General features: G+C 40.3%; 1 protein-coding gene across 1 annotated transcript in view; it reads left to right on the top strand.

Moving 5' to 3' along the window:
• The window catches only part of SNAPC3 (small nuclear RNA activating complex polypeptide 3), a 54,580-nt gene that overhangs the window by 2,324 nt on the left and 31,588 nt on the right, over nt 1-20,668 (top strand). The window contains exon 3 of the mRNA XM_066368207.1: nt 19,299-19,383. Within this exon, the coding sequence (XP_066224304.1) occupies nt 19,299-19,383 (85 nt within the window). The remainder of the gene's footprint in view (nt 1-19,298; nt 19,384-20,668) is intronic.

The following is a 20,668-nucleotide window of genomic DNA, read 5'->3' on the forward strand; positions in this document are numbered from 1 at the left end:
ATACTTTTGTAAAATAGGATGAAAATGAATGACTAGAAAAATGGAATTAAAAGACAAACAGCCTGACCAGGCGGTGGCGTAGTGGATGGAGCGTTGGACTGGGATGCGGAGGACCCAGGTTCAAGACCCCGAGGTTGCCAGCTTGTGTGTGGGCTCATCTGGTTTGAGCAAAGCTCACCAGCTTGGACCCAAGGTCACTTGCTCAAGCAAGGGGTTACTCGATCTGCTGAAGGCCCATGGTCAAGGCACATATGAGAAAGCAATCAATAAATAACTAAGGTGTTACAACCAAAAACTGATGATTAATGCTTCTCATCTCTCTTTGTTCCTGTCTGTCTGTCCCTGTCTATCCCTCTCTCTGACTCTCTCTGTCTCTGTAAAAAAAAAAAAAAGACAAACATAATAAAAGTCCAAAAATTCAGGCAGGCGTTTTAACTCTGCCTTGGTTTTTTTGTAATAGCTTCCACATCTGTTTCCCTTCTCTGCCGCTGATATTTACATTAGCAACATTTGGAGCACAATAAAAGGCTCCTGTCTTTCCTGGGTCCTGCATTTTTCCTGATTTATTTATCACGCTCTCAACATGCTCATTTGCTAAGAAATTGTCAATGGCTCTACCTTCTTCTATGGACAGATTTCAGACTTCTTACTTAGACATTTGAAGTCTTCCACATATAGCTCAAATTTGCCTTTCTAGATTAATTTTCAACCACTTTCTCTTTCATATGGCCCCTCTCCCATCTGAAACCTTACCCCATCTTTGAAGCCCTAAGATTACAGTACTTTCCACAGTACTACAGCCCATCTCTCTCCCTTCAGGAATATATGCATTTGTTACGTCTAGAACTCTAAACATTTCTAAAATGTTTAAAGGCTTGCCTGACCTGTGGTGGCGCAGTGGATGGGGCGTTGACCTGGAAATGCTGAGGTCGCCGGTTTGAAGCCTGGGCTTGCCTGGTCAGGGCGCATATGGGAGTTGATGCTTCCAGCTCCTCCCCCCTTCTCTCTCTCCTCTCTCTCCCTTTCTGTCTCTCTCTCCTCTCTAAAAATGAATAAATAAAATAAAAATAAAATTAAAATGTTTAAAGGCTCATTGGGAATCCAAACTCTTTGATCTGTATATTGCCCTTAAGCCTATTATGCTGCTTTGCTCCAATTGGTGTTCTTTAACTATTGTTGATTGATTGGTTGGATTTTTTTTTTTAAACTGCACATCTGATTGTGTCACTCTCTGAAAACCTTTCAGTGGCTCCTAGACAAAAGTCCCTGAGTTCTTAAGTGGCTCACAAGAGTCTCTATAGAACGGATCTTTCTGATCTTTTCAGCTGTCTCTGCAGTGTTCCAGCCACCCCATAGTTCTTTTCCAGTTCCTGGAATGTGCTCTCACTCCTGGCCTTTGCAAACCACATACACTGTTCCTAAACCCTGTGGTCTTGCTGGCTTCTACCTATCCTTCAAGTCTCAGCTAAAGGGTAAAGGATTTCATATAGACCCCTTTTATGCTTAGGTAACCCCCATACTTCTTTATTGAGATACTCATCACACCTGTTTAATTTTCTATCTTTCTACTTAGACTTTTTTTTTTTTTTTTTTTTTTTTTTTTTTACCAGAGACAGAGAGAAAGTCAGATAGGGACAGACAGGCAGGAACGAAGAGAGATGAGAAACATCAATCATTAGTTTTTCGTAGTGACACCTTAGTTATTCATTGATTGCTTTCTCATATGTGCCTTGACCGTAGGCCTTCAGCAGACCAAGTAAGCCCTTGCTCAAGCCAGTGACCTTGGGTCCAAGCTGGTGAGCTTTGCTCAAACCAGATGAGCTCACGCTCAAGCTGGTGACCTCGGGATCTCCAACCTGGGTCCTCTGCATCCCAGTCTGATACTCTATCCACTTTGCCGCCGCCTGGTCAGGCTCTTTCTACTTAGACTTAAAAGTTTCATAAGTTGTATCTGTCAAACATGCTACTATATTCCCAATTTCTAGAACTTTGGCATATAATTGGAGTGTCAGAGATACTGGGGAATAAATGAAATTTTCATAAACTTGAGAAAGTCATTTTTAGAGCTTGATTGATGATTATTATAAACAAAGAATACTGATAGTTATAGTTAATAGCATACTAAATATTTAATAGCATACTAATTGGCTTATCATGATTTTATTAAGCCATGTTAAATAGTAATTTTCAGAGTACTTTATACATTGCTTCTCCTGGCTGTTTACTCCTACTAGATCAGCTGGATCTCCTTGTGTGTCTTATCCCTTCCCTAGGAAGTATGGGTGGTATTAAGATACGTAATCTAATGTAAAACAAGTTAATGCAGCATTCCTCACCGAGGATTATTCTGATGTACTTTGAAAACTATTATATTTAAAATAAGACTAATACTAATCTTAACAGAACCACAAATAAATTTGACTTATGCCAAAAGCCAAAATCTGTATCCCTACTCTTTCTCTAAACCTTCCGTCTCCTCACCAATAACTTAAAAACATAAAAATAAAAACAGCCTGACCAGGCGGTGGCGCAGTGGATAGAGCATTGGACTGGGATGCAGAGGACCCAGGTTCGAGACCCTGAGGTCGCCAGATTGAGCGCGGGCTCATCTGGTTTGAGCAAAAAGCCCACCAGCTTGAACCCAAGGTCGCTGGCTCCAGCAAGGGGTTACTCAGTCTGCTGAAGGCCCGCGGTCAAGGCACATATGAGAAAGCAATCAATGAACAACTAAGGTGTTGCAACATGCAATGAAAAACTAATGATTGATGCTTCTCATCTCTCTCCATTCCTGTCTGTCTGTCCCTGTCTATCCCTCTCTCTCTCTCTGAAAAATAAATAAATAAATAAATAAAAACAAAAGCTAAGTACACAACCCATTCAATATGGCATAAAATAGATTTCTTGCACTTACTCTTTCCCTTATCTAACAAAGAGGCTACTTTGTTATCATTTTATACACGTAAAGCTACTTAGTTATCGGACGAACATAAAGGGGAGAAATGTCAGTTGATAGAGATCGATTATCCTTTGATACATCCATGGCAAGTTAAGTAACCTGTTTTCACCACTTTTGACATTTTTTTTTAGGTGTTATATATTGATTTTTAGAAAAATTTTTAGAGAAAGTAGGGGGTAAAGCAGGAAGCATCAACTCATAGTAGTTGCTTCCTGTATGTGACTTGATCAGGCAAGCCCAGGGTTTTGAACTGGCAACCTAGTGTTCTAGGTCGACGTTTATCCACTGCGCCACCACAGATCAGCAGTTTTAAAATTTTTTGACTATCTGAAATAAGTAAATCAGACAAACCAAGAACTGCATGATTCCATACATTGGTGGGACATAGAAACGAGACTAAGAGACATGAACAAGAGTGTGGTGGTAGTGGGGGGGGGGAGGGAAGGAGGGGAGGGAGGGGCACAGAGAAAACTAGATGGAGGGTGATGGAGGACAATCTGACTTTGGGTGATGGGTATGCAACATAATTGAATGACAAGATAACCTGGACATGTTTTCTTTGAATATATGTACCCTGATTTATTGATGTCACCCCATTAAAATTAATAAAAATTTATTAAAAAAAATTTTTTTTGACTATCTAAAGAGAAGATTTTAATTCCTAGGAATAGGAGAGATAACCATTACTACATGGGTGCTACTGAAAAGTATATATTATTCTGAGAGCTGCAGCAATATGACTTTTAGTACAATAACAATTTCAGGTAGATTATTCATTCCTCTTATTTCTTTAGCCAAGAAAGCACTATTCACTGCATCGTTTAAAGTGGTGTTTTTCAACCACTGGTCTGTCAGAAATTTCCTGCCAGTCTGCAAGAGAGTTAACCCTGCTGATGTGGTATGAAGATTATAGACCCAGTGATCTTAGTCGAATTTGCTTATGCTCAGGGTGATTTCTACCTTAGTGGTCTCCAAAACAGTTTTCCTATTTTCACTGGTACCGAAGTGTAAAAAGGTTGAAAACACTGATTTAAAGGATGATAAAGGGGAACTTTAGAGTCCTTCAAGAAAAAGAAAACCACAAAATTGGAGAGCTATTACCTAACCACCAAAACAAATAAGTAAAAAAAAAAATAGAAAGCACCTCTTTGTTAGAGTGACAATAAATAAAATAGCAGCAGCCAACTCCATAAAACAAAACTGTAGGAGGTGCAAGGAAATATACTGAGAGACACAAGCAATAGGACACTTTAATATACCAATCTCAGCACAAGGCAGATCAAATGAAAAGAAAAACATAAGTGAGATAAAAGCTCTAAACAACATAATAGGATATGTTTTATAAGATATGGGAGTTATACACTCACACACACACACACACACACACACAATTGACAACCCAATAATAGAGACCTCCTGTCACATTCACAGAAATTGATTATATATAGGTCACAAAGGAAATACCAATAACTACCACAAAGTAGAAATACCACAAACAACACTGTCTTGATCACAATGTAATAAAATTAGAGGTTCCTAAAAAAACCAAAATCTGGTTGTTCCACCTGGAAATCTTAAAACTTATTAACACATGTACAAAAGGGAAGAACGCTCTGAACTGACAGCATTTTAAAGAAATAATGACATTGAAAACACTACATACCAGAATACAAGGAATACATTTAAAGCAGTGATTAGAAGGAAATCTATTGCCCTAAATAATCTATTAAAAGTGAAAAAATAAAAATAAATGAATTAAATTTCCAGCTCAGAAAACTAGGAACTATAAGGAAGGAATTAATAGTGATAAAAGCAGAAATTCATGAGAAAAAGAATACAAAAAGATGGATCTAATAAAAAACTTGGCTTTTTGAAATAACTAGCAAAATAAGTAAATCAGTGGGTAACTTAAAAAAATTGAAGAAAGCATGAATGTAAAAACTTGAGAGAGAAATAACCATTGGAACAAGTATTTCAAATTATAAGAGACTACTTTGGCAGGGTTTGACAGCCCACTGGCCACCTGTCTTAACATAAAGACTTAATGGAACAGCTGTGCATATTTTTTTAAGATTTTAGTTATCGATTTTAGAGAGAGGAGATAGAATGGGGATGGCAGAGGGGAAGAGTGGGAAGCAGCAACCCATAGTAGTTGTTTCTTATATGTGCCTTGACTGGGCTAGCCCAGGGTTTCGAACTGGTAACCTCAGCATTCCAGGTTGATGCCTTATCTACTGTCTCACCACAGGTCAGACTGTTGTTTTGTTGTTGTTTTTTCACTGTGTACTCGTATGCAACTTTATTAGAAGCGTCCTCTTAACATTGTACCAACAACATAACATGAGTAACATCCTCTCTGCCTCCAAACACTTTCCAGTCACTATGGTAACGTTTAAACATGCCTTAAAAATAAGATACAACACAAAAACAAATATAAAGTGCATGAAAAATACAACTCACCATGTTATGAATATTGTAAGTTAAGGGTTATTTATTATAATGTTTATATAGAATGAGAGATAGTAGCCTATCTCTCAACAACCATAACGCTAAATCAGTGGGAGCCCTGAACTTGTTTCTCTGCAATGAGACAGTCCCATCTAGGGGTAATGGGAGACAATGACACCGGAAGTGTGTTGCTTATGTCCAGTCTATTCCGTAATTTTGTTTTGGTTGCTGTCACTGCAGAAAATCCCGCTTCACACAAATAGGATGTCGGAAATGGCAATAGGGTTTTCAGTGCCTTTTTTTAAAATTAATTTTAATGGGGTGACATTGATAAATTAGGGTGCATATGTTCAGAGAAAACATCTCTAGGTTATTTTGACATTTGATTATACTGCATTCCCTTCACCCAAAGTCCAATTGTCTTCCTTCACCTTCTAACTGGTTTTTTTTTGTACCCCTCCCCTCCCCTCCCCCAACCCCCTCCCTCTCCTCCCCCCCACCCCGTAACCCCCACACTCTTGTCCACGACTCTGAGTCTCATTTTTATGTCCCACCTATGTATGGAATCATATAGTTCTTAGTTTTTTCTGATTTACTTATTTTGCTCAGTATAATGTTATCAAGGTCCATCCATGTTGTTGTAAATGATCTGATGTCATCATTTCTTTTTTTTTTTAAGATTTTATTTATTCATTATGGGGGGGGAGAGACAGAAGGGGGGAGGAGCAGGAAGCATCAACTCCCATATGTGCCTTGACCAGGCAAGCCCAGGGTTTTGAACCGGCAACCTCAGCGTTTCCAGGTTGACACTTTATCCACTGCACCACCACAGATCAGGCTGATGTCATCATTTCTTATGGCTGAGTAGTATTCTATAGTATATATGTACCAAAGTTTTTTAATCCACTCGTCCACTGACAGACACTTGGGCTGTTTCCAGATCTTCGCTATTGTGAACAATGCTGCCATAAACATGGGGGTGCATTTCTTCTTTTCAAACAGTGCTATGGTGTTCTTGGGGTATATTCCTAACAGTGGTATAGCTGGGTCAAAAGGCAGTTCGATTTTTAATTTTTTGAGGAATCTCCATACTGTTTTCCACAGTAGCTGCACCAGTCTGCATTCCCACCAGCAATGCAGGAGGGTTCCCTTTTCTTCACATCCTCGCCAGCACTTATTCTGTGTTGTTTGGTTGATGAGCGCCATTCTGACTGGTGTGAGGTGATATCTCATTGTGGTTTTAATTTGCATTTCTCTAATGATTAGTGATGTTGAACATTTTTTTCATATGCCTATTGGCCATCTGTATGTCCTCTTTGGAGAAGTGTCTATTCATTTCTTTCGCCCATTTTTTGATTGGATTGTTTGTCTTCCTGGTATTGAGTTTTACAAGTTCTTTATAAATTTTGTTTATTAACCCCTTATCAGACATATTGTCCAATATATTCTCCCATTGTGTAGTTTATCTTTTTATTCTGTTCTTATTGTCTTTAGCTGTGCAGAAACTTTTTAGTTTGATATAGTCCCATTTGTTTATTCTGTCTTTTATTTCACTTGCCCGTGGAGATAAATCGGCAAATATATTGCTGCCAGAGATGTCAGAGAGCTTACTGCCTATGTTTTCTACTAAGATGCTTATGGTTTTACGGCTTACATTTAAGTCTTTTATCCATTTTGAGTTTATTTTTGTGAATGGTGTAAGTTGGTGGTCTAGTTTCATTTTTTTGCAGGTAGCTGTCCAATTTTCTCAACACCATTTGTTGAAGAGGCTGTCTTTACTCCAATGTATGCTCTTACCTCCTTTGTCAAATATCAGTTGTCCATAAAACTGTGGGTTTATTTCTGGGTTCTCAGTTCTGTTCCATTGATCTATATGCCTGTTCTTATGCCAGTACCAGGCTGTTTTGAGTACAGTGGCCTTGTAGTATAACTTGATATCTGGAAGTGTGATACCTCCCACTTTATTCTTCCTTTTCAAGATTGCTGAGGCTATTCTTGTTCTCTTTTGGTTGCATATAAATTTTTGGAATATGTGTTCTATATCTTTGAAGTAAGTCATTGGTATTTTAATCGGTATTGCATTGAATTTATAAATTGCTTTGGATAATATAGACATTTTAATGATGTTTATTCTTCCTAACCATGAGCGCAGTATATGCTTCCACTTGTTTGTATCTTCCCTGATTTCTTTTATCAATGTTTTATAATTTTCCGAGTACAGGTCTTTAATCTCCCTGGTTAAATTTATTCCTAGGTACTTTATTTTCTTGGTTGCAGTGGTGAAGGGGATTGCTTCCTTAATTTCTCTTTCTGACAGTTCATTGTTAGTGTATAAAAATGCCTCTGATTTCTGAGTATTAATTTTATATCCTGCCACCTTGCTGAATTCATTTATCAGGTCCAGTAGTTTTTTGACTGAGACTTTAGGGTTTTCTATATACAATATCATATCATCTGCAAATAATGATAGTTTTACTTCTTCTTTTCCAATTTGGATGCCTTTTATTTCTTTTTCTTGTCTGATTGCTGTGGCTAGGACTTCCAGAACTATGTTGAATAAGAGTGGTGAAAGGGGGCACCCCTGCCTTGTTCCTGATCTTAAGGGGATTGCTTTTAAATTTTGCCCATTGAGTATGATGTTGGCTGTGGGTTTGTCATAGATAGCCTTTATCATGTTGAGGTATGTTCCCTGTATTCCCACTTTGCTGAGAGTTTTGATCATGAATGGGTGCTGGATTTTATCAAATGCTTTTTCTGTATCTGTTGAAATTATCATGTGGTTTTTCTCCTTCCTTTTGTTTATGTGATGAATAACATTGATTTGCGAATATTGTACCAGCCTTGCCTCCCCAGAATAAATCCCACTTGATCATGGTGTATGATTTTTTTCATATATTGCTGGATCTGGTTTGCTAATATTTTGTTGAGGATTTTAGCATCTAAATTCATCAGGGATATTGGCCTATAGTTTTCTTTCTTTGTGTTGTCTTTGCCTGGTTTTGGAATCAGAATTATACTTGCCTCATAAAAGGAGCTTGGAAGTCTTCCTTCCTCTTGAATTTTTTGAAATTGCTTGAGAAGGATAGGAGTTAGTTCTTCTTTGAATATTTGGTAGAATTCACTTGTGAAGCCATGAGGCCCAGGACTTTTCTTTGTTGGGAGTTTTTTGATAACTGTTTCAATCTCATTTGTTGTAATTGGACTGTTTAGGTTTTCTGATTCTTCCAGATTGATTTTTGGAAGATTATATGTTTCAGGGAATTTGTCCATTTCATCTAGGTTGTCTAGTTTTTTGGCGTACAGTTCTTCATAGTATTTTCTTACAATGTTTTGTATTTCTGTTGTGTCAGTTGTTATTTCTCCCCTCTCATTTCTAATTTTATTTATTTGAGTCCTCTCTCTTTTTTTCTTGGTGAGTCTGGTTAAAGGTTCATTGATCTTGTTTACCTTTTCAAAGAACCAGCTCCTGGTTTCATTGATCCTCTGTATTGTTTCTTTAGCCTCTATGTCATTTATTTCTGTTCTGACCTTTATTATTTTCTTCCTTCTACTAGCTCTGGGCTTTACTTGCTGTTCTTTTTCTCTTTCTTCTAGATGCAGGGTCAAGTTGTTTGTTTGAGCTTTTTCTAGCTTCTTGAGATATGCCTTAATGCTATGAACTTCCCTCTCAGGACTGCTTTTGCTGTGTCCCATAAATTTTGAATTGATGTATGCTCATTATCGTTCGTTTCTAGGAATTTTTTTATTTCTTCTTTGATCTCATTGTTAACCCATTCGTTATTTAATAACATGCTATTTAGTTTCCAAGTGTTTGAGTATTTTTCAGTTTTTCTGTTGTGGTTGATTTCTAATTTCATGCCATTGTGATCAGAGAAAGTGCTCGTTTCAGTTTTTGTGTTGTGTTTGATTTCTCCTTTCATGCCATTTTGATCAGAGAAAGTGCTCGATATGATTTCAGTCTTCTTAAATTTGTTGAGACCGCTTTAGTGCCCTAACATGTGGTCTATCCTATAGAATGTACCATGAGCACTTAAAAGAATATATATTCTGTTGCTTTAGGGTGAAAGGTTCTGAAGATATGTATAAAATCAAGTTGATCTAGTATGTCCTTTAAGTCTGTTGTTTCTTTGTTAATTTTCTTTCTTGAGGATGTATCTAGTGATGTTAGTGGGGTATTGAAATCCCCTACTATTATAGTATTGCTGTTGATCTTGCTCTTTATATCCATCAAAGTCTGCTTTATATATTTAGGTGCTCCTGTATTAGGTGCGAAGATACTTATTTATAATAGTTATATCTTCCTGTTGGATTGCTCCCTTTATCATTATGTAGTGACTTTCTTTATCTCTTACTATAGCCTTTGTTTTAAAGTCCATTTTGTCTGATATAAGTATTGCTACCCCAGCTTTTTTTCATTTCCGTTTATGTGAAATATTTTTTCCATCCTTTTACCTTCAGTCTATGTGCATTATTTGATTTAAGATGTGTCTCTTGTAGACAGCATATGTATGGGTTCTTTTTTTTTTAAATTTTTTTTTTTGTGTGTGTGTGTGTATTTCTCTGAATTGGAAACAGGGAGGCAGTCAGACAGACTCCCGCATGCGCCCAACCTGGATCCACCTAGCAGGCCCACCAGGGGGCGATGCTCTGCCCATCTTGGGGCGTTGCTCTGCCACAATCAGAGCCATTCTAGCGCCTGAGGCAGAGGCCACAGAGCCATCCTCAGCGCCTGGGCAAACGCTGCTCCAATGGAGCCTTGGCTGCGGGAGGGGAAGAGAGAGACAGAGAGGAAGGAGAGGGTTAGGGGTGGAGAAGCAGATGGGCGCTTTTCCTGTGTGCTCTGGCCGGGAGTAGAACCTGGGACTCCCGCACGCCAGGCCAACGCTCTACCACTGAGCCAACCGGCCAGGGCGGGGTCCTGTTTTCTTATTGAGGCAGCTACCCTATGTATTTTGATTGGATCATTTAATCCATTTGCATTTAAGGTTATTATTGATATGTAGTTGTTTATTGCCATTTTATTCTTTAAAACTGTATTTCTCTTTTGCTATATTCTTTTTCTCCTTTGATCTGGATCCTCCCCTCTCTGCTAAACTCACTTCCTGCCATGCAAGTCTCTCCCGGCTGCTTTTCGCTCCGGGGAGCTGGACAGTCCTCTCCACGTTTCCACTTTTCCTACCAGTCTCAATGTGACTTTCTCAGTGTTCCTTGGTTGAAGATTCCTCTTAGTTTAGTCCAAAGTTGGTTTTTCCAGATGATGGTTCTTAAAATTAGTTTGTAATCCACTTTGGTTCTGGGAGGTGGTAGTTGGTAAGTCTGCCTACTCCATCGCCATCTTGTCTCCCTGTTTTTTGTTGTTGTTTTTTGTTTTTTGGGGTTGTTTTTTTTTTGTATTTTTCTGAAGCTGGAAACGGGGAGAGACAGTCAGACAGACTCCCGCATGCACCCGACCAGGATCCACCCAGCATGCCCACCAGGGGGCAACGCTCTGCCCCTCCGGGGCGTCGCTCTGTTGTGACCAGAGTCACTCTAGCTCCTGGGGCAGAGGCCAAGGAGCCATCCCCAGCGCCTGGGCCATCTTTGCTCCAATGGAGCCTTGGCTGCGGGAGGGGAAGAGAGAGACAGAGAGGAAAGAGAGGGAGAGGGGTGGAGAAGCAGATGGGCGCCTCTCCTGTGTGCCCTTGCCGGGAATCAAACCCGGGACCTCCGCAGACCAGGCCAACGCTCTACCACTGCGCCAACCGGCCAGGGCCCCTGTTTTGTTTTGTTTTGTTTTTGTTTTTGTTTTTACATATTGGCTATGGCTGCTTTTGTTCTATAATGGCAACTTGAGTAGCTGTGAAATAGATAATATGGCTTACAACCTAAAATATTTACTTTTTAGAGCCCTGGCTGCTTGGATCAGTGGGTAGAGTGTTGGCCCAGCATGTGGAAGTCCTGGGGTTGATGCCTGGCCAGGGCAAAGAGGAGAAGCACCCATCTTCTTCTCCACCTTTCCCCCTCTCCTTTCTCTCTCTCTCTCTCTCTCTCTCTCTTCCCCTCCTGCAGCCAAGGCTCCACTGGAGCAGAGTTGACCCAGGAGCTGAGGATGGCTCCATGGCCTCTACCTCAGGCGCTAGAATGGCTCCAGTTGCAACATAGCAACACCTCTGATGGGCAGAGCATCACCCCCTAGTGGACATGCCAGTGGATCCCGGTCGGGCGCATGCGGGAATCTGCCTCTCTGCCTCCCTGCTTCTCACTTCAGGAAAAAAAATTTTACTTTTTGGCCCTTTAAAAAGGAAAGGTTTACTGAGTCCTGCTCTATAGAAATAAATTTGAAAATACAGGTGAAATAGATAATTTCCTAGGGAATACAAATTACTGAAATTAGCCATATTATAGTCAGAAAATTAAGTAGACCAGTTTTCAAAGAAAAACTGAGAAAGTTATTTGAGGAACTCTCCCACAAAAATTCTAGGTCAGCATAGTTTCATGGGAGAATTCTATCAGACATTCAAAAACCAGATAATGCTAAGGTTATATGAACTTGAAAAGGAAAAAACAACAAAAAACTTCTTAATTCTTTATAGGAAGCAAACATAACACTGATACTTAAACAAAGACATCACACAGAAAGAAAACTTGCCTGACCTGTGGTGGTGCAGTGGATGAAGCATCAAGATGGAATGCTGTGATGGCCAGTTCGAAACCTTCAGGCTTACCCAGACAAGGCACATATGAGAAGCAACTATGACTTGATGCTTCCCGCTCTGCTGACTCCCACCTTTCTTTCTCTCTCCTCTCTCTAAAAATCAATAATTAAAATCTTTTTTAAAAAAAGAAAACTTGAGACCAGATCATTCAACACACAGAAAATATTTGTAAACAATCCAACACCATATTAAGAAAACAATATACCAAGACCAACTGGGATTTATTCCAGGATTACAAAGTTGGTTCAATCTTAGAACATCTATTAATAATATATAGTATATTAATTAATCTAAGGGGGAAAACCATTTGATAATTTCCAGAGATGCTAAGAAAGCCTTTAACAGAATTCAGTATCCATTCATGATAAAAACTCTCATGGAAATGGAAATTTTAGGGTTATTACTCTTCTAACATGGTAAAATATATATACTTTAGATGTAAAGCTAATGTCTTATTTAATAGAGAAATGAACAGGCATTTCTACTCAGACCTGGAACAAAGCAAGCATGTCTATTATCTCCACTACTTTGCAACATTGTGCTACAGGTATCAACTATGTAATTTGGCAAGAAAAATCAGAGATATAGGAGTAGATAAAAAAAAAATTAGCACTGTTTGCAAATGTTATATTAGTATACCTGGAAAATTCTGAAGAAATCAATGCTCAAACAGGCATGAAACATGAAGAGCAATAATTTCATGTGATAGCAGGATACAAAATTGATATATAAAAAACAATAGCCTTGGTCCTGGCCGGCTGGCTCAGTGGTAGAGCGTTGGCCTGGTGTGTGGAATTACTGGGTTCGATTCCTGGCCAGAGCACACAGGAGAAGCACCTATCTGCTTCTCCACCCTTCCCCCTCTCCTTTCTCTCTAACTCTCTCTTCCCCTCCTGCAGCCAAGGCTACATTGGAGCCAAGTTTACCCAGGCGCTGAGGATGGCTCCATGGCCTCCGCCTCAGGCGCTAGAATGGCTCCAGTTGCTGTGGAGCAATGCCCCAAAGGGGCCGAACATTGCCCCCTGGTGAACATGCCGGGTGGATCCCAGTCAGGCTCATGCGGAGTCTGTCTCTGCCTCCTCACTTCTAACTTCGGAAAAATACAAAACAAAACAAAAAATAGCCTTTATATATACAAACAGTAAACAATTAGAGGACAGAAGGGTAGGGAAAATCCCATTTACAGTAATCAAAGAGAAGGTTAAATTCTTAGGAATAAATTTAACACAAAATGTGTAAAATTTAAGTAAAGAAAATTTTAAAACACTCCTGAAAAACCAAAAAAAACTTGAAAAATATCCTTTGTTCTTCTAGAATATTAACTATTATAATGATGTCAGTTTTTTCTAAGTTAATTTGTGAATAAAGTGCAATCCTAACAAAAATACTAGAAGTATAATATTATTTTATGGAGCTAGACAGGTTAATAATAAAATTCATATGGAATATATGCAGTAATAACTAGGAAAAATTATGGGGGTGTGGATTGTGAGAGCATAGTAATTTTACCAGATATTAGAATTTACTACAAAGTCTTTATAATTAAAACAGTGGGGCCTGATCAGGCAGTGGCTGAATGGATAGAGTGTCAAAATGGGACTCTAAGGACCCAGGGTCAAAACTCTGAAATCATCAGCTTGAGCATGCCATCAATGACATGACACCATGGTCGCTGGCTTGAGCAAAGGGTCACTGGCTCAGCTACCCCGTGTCCCCACCCTCGTCAAGGCTGTATGAGAGGCAATCAATGAACAACTAAGATGCTGCAACTATGAGTTGATGCCTCTCATCTCTCTCCCTTCCTGTCTGTCTGTCTCTCTCTCACTCTTGCTCTTTCTCGCTAAAAAAGAAAACAAAAAACAGTGAGTACTACCTCTGAATGGCCAAAATGGCCAGTGGAGTGAATAGAAGAGAAAATTCAAGATCAGACTTAGAGAAAATAAAACATACAACAAAAGCTAATAACCCTAATTAAAGGGTAGGGCAAAAGTGTGAGAACATGAAACAGAGTTTATTCTTGTATTGTTATTTATTGTATTATTTTCCATACAAATAACTATATACCTACTTTTGCCCTACCCTTGATATTAGACCTTAAAAGTAGGGGGGCAGAGACCAAAAACTCAGTAAAAAATGGGGAAAATACATGAGCCAACAATTCACACATAAAAAATATTCACAGACATGAATAAATGTTCATACATATTCATAATTAGAGAAATGCAAATTAAATGACCCTGAGATACCTTTCCTCACTATGGCACTATTAAAAATACGGTACTTCTTTTGATGAGGCTGTGGGGAAACAGGCAAATATTTTTTTTATACATTGCTGATGGAAATACAAATTGTTGCAACCCTTCTTTAGAGAAATTTGGTAGTGCCAAACAGAATTACATAAATATATATCTCTTGACCTAGTAGCCCCAATTCTAGCAATCTATACTGAAGATATATCTTGAACATTATGAAAATACATTATATATGTTGTATTAATTACAACATTATTTATAATTGCAAAATAGTTGTGACAGTATAAGTTTTGTCAATAAAGGGCACAGGAGAGACTTTGCAGGAAGTTTTGCTTCCTAATTCATTGTGCTGGATTCTGCAGTGCATACAGCTTCCCCAGTACTCAGTTCCTGGAGTGCCCACCAGACATTAGCACCCATCCCCCAGCAGCTTTCCCTGCCACCCCACTCCCGTGGACACTTCCCCTAACGAGCTTTTTCTGGCACTCTTGAGGCTGGTTTTCCAGCAGGACTCACTGATGGTGCACCGTAGTGGCTTTTCTGCCATTCAGTGAGTACAGCCATGCCCTTTCCAACAGGTCTGGATCTCAGTCCCGGGGATAGGAAAGGGAGACTTCTTGGGCACTTTTCTCAGACTAAGGGATAGGGTACTCTTATGTCTGACTATTTCTGTTTTCTGTAGAGTTCTGTACTTCTTACTTGCTAATCCCTCATTACTCCAGTCCTCTGTTAAAGTTAATACTTCTTTTTTTAAAAGATTTTATTGATTTTAGAGAGAGGAGAGAGAGAGAGAGGGAGAAGGTGGGGAGGAACAGGAAGCATCAGTTCATAGTGGTTGCGTCTGATGTGCCTTGACCTGGTGAGACCAGGGTTTTGAACCAGTGACCTCAGCATTCCAGGTCCACACTTTATCCACTGTGCCACCAAAGGTCAAGCTAAAGTTAATAATTCTTAGGTTGTTTTCTCTGTTCAAATTACTGTTTACTTTTTTTCCTCCTAACTGAACTCAGACAGATACAGAAAGGAATATAAGAAAATACATAGATACCTGCTTATTTGAACAAAAGAAATGGTAAGGATAAACCAGAACTATAGAGACTAGTTGCCTCTGGGGGTAGAAAGTAAAGAGGGAATGGGGAAGGGTTAGTAGGGACAGAGGAAATGACACAGTATATTTTTTATAATTTTGACTCTTAGAACCATAGTAATGTTTCACACTTGCACATGCTCCAGAAGTAATCAGACAATTGAAACCAGTCAGGATGTGGGTTGGGCAACCCAAAATAGAATACAAAACCAGCAAGTGAGCCTGTGTTACAAATGAATAACGTAATTACATTGAAGAGAAAGGGGAAGAAAGAACTAATCTGAGCGCTGTGCAAAAGCATATATTGATTCAGTTTTGTAAGGCTGAAAACAAAAAGAACTCTTCATGAGTCAGTATTTCTTCCACGGGTGTGAGTTAGCAATTCTGAAAATAATGGATTTTAAATAATAGGAGTTGGGTTTCTCATTTGTGGAGAAAGAAATTATAAACAAAGAAAGATCGAAGACTAAAACAAATCCTGTGATTTTAGTTTGGGATTGAAAGTATCATTAATTCATGGTTTAAAATACATAACAGATAGGAAAACACAGAAATGCAGATATTTGTACATGTATATACATATGTGCTTCCTGCCTCTCTGCTGAGAAACCCAGAAGCAGTGACTGCAGTAACAATGAGGATGCCTACCGCTCAGACGCTGCTCTCTAAGCACCTTTCTCCGATTAAGGGATTAGGGCTCCCAGTAGAAGTGTTTGATTCCAGGACTGAGACAGAAAAATGGAGGAAGATGATGAGCCTTAGTCCTTGAGCCTCTTATGGTGCCAAGAGTAAGGACATATTATAAAAAAAAAAAAATGATGATGGCTTGTTGAAAAAAACAGGTGCCAACTTGAAGCTTCTAATGGCCAAAGCTAGAACGCTTTAACCCTTTGAGTAGTGAGTTTTTTTCATGCTTGCTGACCCCTGGGAGTGAGTTTTTTTTGTTTTTGTTTTTCAAAAATGAAATTAGTTCCATTTCCAGTTTATTAACTTAAAATCATGTTTGTTTGATAACCAATTTATGGGAACAAGAAGAACATACATTTGCCTCCTTTTTTTTTTTTTTTTTTTTTGTATTTTGCCGAAGCTGGAAATGGGGAGGCAGTCAGACAGACTTCCACATGCGCCCGACCAGGATCCACCCAGCATGCCCACCAGGGGGCGATGCTCTGCCCATCTTGGGGCATCGCTCTGCTGCAACCAGAGCCATTCTAGCGCCTGAGGCAGAGGCCACAGAGCCATCCTCAGCGCCCGGGCCAACTTTGCTCCAGTGAAGCCTTGGCTGCGGGAGGGGAAGAGAGAGACAGAGAGGAAGGAGAGGGGGAGGGGTGGAGAAGCAGATGGGTGCTTCTCCTGTGTGCCCTGGCCGGGAATCGAACCCGGAACTCCTGCATGCCAGGCCGATGCTCTACCACTGAGCAAACCGGCCAGGGCCACAGTTGCCTTACACATTTTTAAAATAAAAATTTTTGTACGATCATACTCTGGATGGTCATTAGGCACAAGAACATACATGAACGTTCGTACTGCTCAAAGGGTTATGCAACAAAATGATAGTATTGGATTGTAACCTATATAATAAAATAAATATCTGTGAGCTTATACTAATATAAATGATTGGATAAATAAATGGGAGGAAAGAGACAGATCTTTCTCATAATATCAATGAATGTAGAATGAGAGAAATAGAGAAGAACCAGTAGGCATAAACTATAGTAATAAATGTTGCAGACAAAATATACTGTGAATGCTAAAATTTCTGGATGAAAGTTTGGGAAGAGGCCCTGGCCGGTTGGCTCAGCGGTAGAGCGTCGGCCTAGCGTGCGGAGGACCCGGGTTCGATTCCCGGCCAGGGCACATAGGAGAAGCGCCCATTTGCTTCTCCACCCCTCCGCCGCGCTTTCCTCTCTGTCTCTCTCTTCCCCTCCCGCAGCCAAGGCTCCATTGGAGCAAAGATGGCCCGGGCGCTGGGGATGGCTCTGTGGCCTCTGCCTCAGGCGCTAGAGTGGCTCTGGTCGCAATATGGCGACGCCCAGGATGGGCAGAGCATCGCCCCCTGGTGGGCAGAGCGTCGCCCCATGGTGGGCGTGCCGGGTGGATCCCGGTCGGGCGCATGTGGGAGTCTGTCTGACTGTCTCTCCCTGTTTCCAGCTTCAGAAAAATTAAAAAAAAAAAAAAAAAAAAAAAAAGAAAGTTTGGGAAGAAACAAGATTTGCGTGTTTTGTTTTTTTGTTTTTTTTTTAAGATTTTATTCATTGATTTTTAGAAAGGGAGGGAGAGAGGTGGAGGGAGCAAAATCATAGTTGTTTCACTTTAGTTATTCATCTATGGCAGGGGTCCCCAAACTACGGGTCCGCGGGCCGCATGCGCCCCCCTGAAGCCATTTATCTGGCCCTGCCGCACTTCTGGGAGGGGCACCTCTTTCATTGGTGGTCAGTGGAGTACTGTATGTGGCGGCGGCGCTCACGTACAGTACTACTTCTGGTGACGTGGGACTTGTTACAGCTAGCAGTGACAAATATGGAACCAGACATTGACCATCTCATTAGCCAAAAGCAGGCCCATAGTTCCCATTGAAATACTGGTCAGTTTGTTGATTTAAATTTACTTGTTCTTTATTTTAAATGTTGTATTTGTTTCTGTTTTGTTTTTTAAGTAAGATATGTGCAGTGTGCATAGGGATTTGTTCATAGTTTTTTTTATAGTCCGGCCCTCCAACGGTGAGGAACAGTGTACTGGCCCCCTGTGTAAAAAGTTTGGGGACCCCTGATCCTATGGCTTCTTGCGTGTGCCTTGACCAAGCAAACCTGGGGTCTTGAACCAGCGACCTTGCCCCACCAGGTCAAGGCTCTATTCACTGTGCCACCACAGGTCAGGCGATTTGCATAGTTTTAAAGTGTCTCCCCCAAATACTTATCAAATACAAAGGGAAAGTATCTTTCAAGTGTAGGAACCTGGCAGACAAGGTAAACATTGTCAGTAATAAGACTGTTAACATTATGAACCTCATGATGATACATTGAAGGACATCATTCTTGTGGTATTCTTGCCAAAATATATAGGCTTCCTTCAATCATGAGGGAACAGCAGTCAAACCCAAATTGAAGGACACTCCACAAAATAGATTAGAGCTCTTCAGAAGTATCAAGATTACAAGACAAGGAGAAACTGCAGAACTGTGAAAGACTGGAGGAAAGGGGAGAAGGAAGAAATGCAGTGTGGTGTCCTTGCACACTGGGACAGAAAAAAAATGCATTAAATTTAAGTATTTGTGAAGTTCCAAAAAGGTATATAGTTAACACTGTATTAACATTAACTACCTGGTCTTGATAATTATTCTATGATCATGTAAGATGTTAACATATGGGAAGCCAATTGAGTGATACAGGGGAGCTCTGTACTTTTTTTTTTTTTTTTTACAGAGACAGAATCAGAGAGAGACAGATAGGGAGAGTCAGGCAGGAACAGAGAGAGATGAGAAGCATCAATCATCAGTTTTTCATTGTGACACCTTAGTTGTTTATTGGTTGCTTTCTCATATGTGCCTTGACCGTGGATCTTCAGCAGACCGAGTAACCCCTCGCTCAACCCAGTGACCTAGGGTCCAAGCTGGTGAGCTTTGCTCAAATCAGATGAGCCTGCGCTCAAGCTGGCGACCTTGGGGTCTTGAACCTGGGTTTTCCACAACCCAATCTACACTCTATCCACTGCGCCACCGCCTGGTCAGGCAGCTCTGTACTATTTTTGCAGCTTTTCTTTAAATCTAAAATTAGTTCAAAATAAAAAAATTAAATATTAAAGATGTGTTTGAAGCCCCAGTAAAGAATGTTGAGGTTTGATTTTTCTTGTATCTATAACAGGGTTAGAAAGAGGGTTTTGGAACATCGGGAAGAAACAATAACAATAGACCGGGTCTCCAGACAAGAAACATTTGATTACGAAATGGTAAGTCTCACCTTTTTCACCTTTTCCACCTTTTCCCATGAAACAGTATCCTCTGTCATTGGGTGAGTGTGTGTGATGGTTGGATGGTGGCTTTATATTGGATATGCTTAGTTGAAAGCAAACTAGAGAAGCTTGATTGGGACTGGGAAATAGCAGGAGAAAAAAGGCCCTTACAATTCAAATGATGAAATAGTTTACTCTCAAATCTTGGTCTTTATGTTAGCATTTAATTTGGTCTTGGTCTCTGTGTTCGGCTAAATTCATGCCTTATCACCTCCCTATTCCTGGTATTTTTATTCTGCTCCTGATCTTGGTTTAACCACTTTTTTTCCTAATACATCATCTCTTATGTAAAATCCTTAGAAAAATTTAGGAAGATGAGTAATGAGGAATTAAGTGTTAGTAGATACAATGAGTTTACTCAGTACATATTCTTGAAAACCTACTATGTACCAGACATGGTATTGGGCACTTAATAGTGTATAGAGGCATTTATTGTCTCTCCTACATGTTTTTTTTGTGTGTTAAAATTTATATAACATATTTTTAAAATATATATGTAACAAAATTTACAGGTTTTTTTTTGTTTTTTTTGGTTTTTTTTTTGTTTTTTTTTCATTTTTCTGAAGCTGGAAACAGGGAGAGACAGTCAGACAGACTCCCGCATGCGCCCGACCGGGATCCACCCGGCACGCCCACCATGGGGCGATGCTCTGCCCACCAGGGGGCGATGCTCTGCCCATCCTGGGCGTCGCCATATTGCGACCAGAGCCACTCTAGCGCCTGAGGCAGAGGCCACAGAGCCATCCCCAGCGCCCGGGCCATCTTTGCTCCAATGGAGCCTCGGCTGCGGGAGGGGAAGAGAGAGACAGAGAGGAAGGCGCGGCGGAGGGGTGGAGAAGCAAATGGGCGCTTCTCCTATGTGCCCTGGCCGGGAATCGAACCCGGGTCCTCCGCACGCTAGGCCGACGCTCTACCGCTGAGCCAACCGGCCAGGGCAAATTTACAGTTTTTAACCAATTTTTTTTTCTTTTTAAGTGATAGAAGGGGAGATAGTAAGACAGACTTCTGCATGCACTCCAACTGGGATCCACCAAGCAACCCACATCTGGAACTGATGCTGTAAGCAGTCGAGCTATTTTTAGCACCTGAGGCTGATGCCCTCAGACCAACCAAGCTATCCTCAGCGCCTGGGGCTGAATGCTTGAACCAGTGGAGCCATTAGCTCTTGGAGGGTAAGAGGGAGGATAAGATAAGCAGATGGTCACTTCTCTTGTGTGCCCTG

Source organism: Saccopteryx leptura, chromosome 2 (genome assembly GCF_036850995.1).
Source record: "Saccopteryx leptura isolate mSacLep1 chromosome 2, mSacLep1_pri_phased_curated, whole genome shotgun sequence".
NCBI lineage: Eukaryota > Metazoa > Chordata > Mammalia > Chiroptera > Emballonuridae > Saccopteryx > Saccopteryx leptura.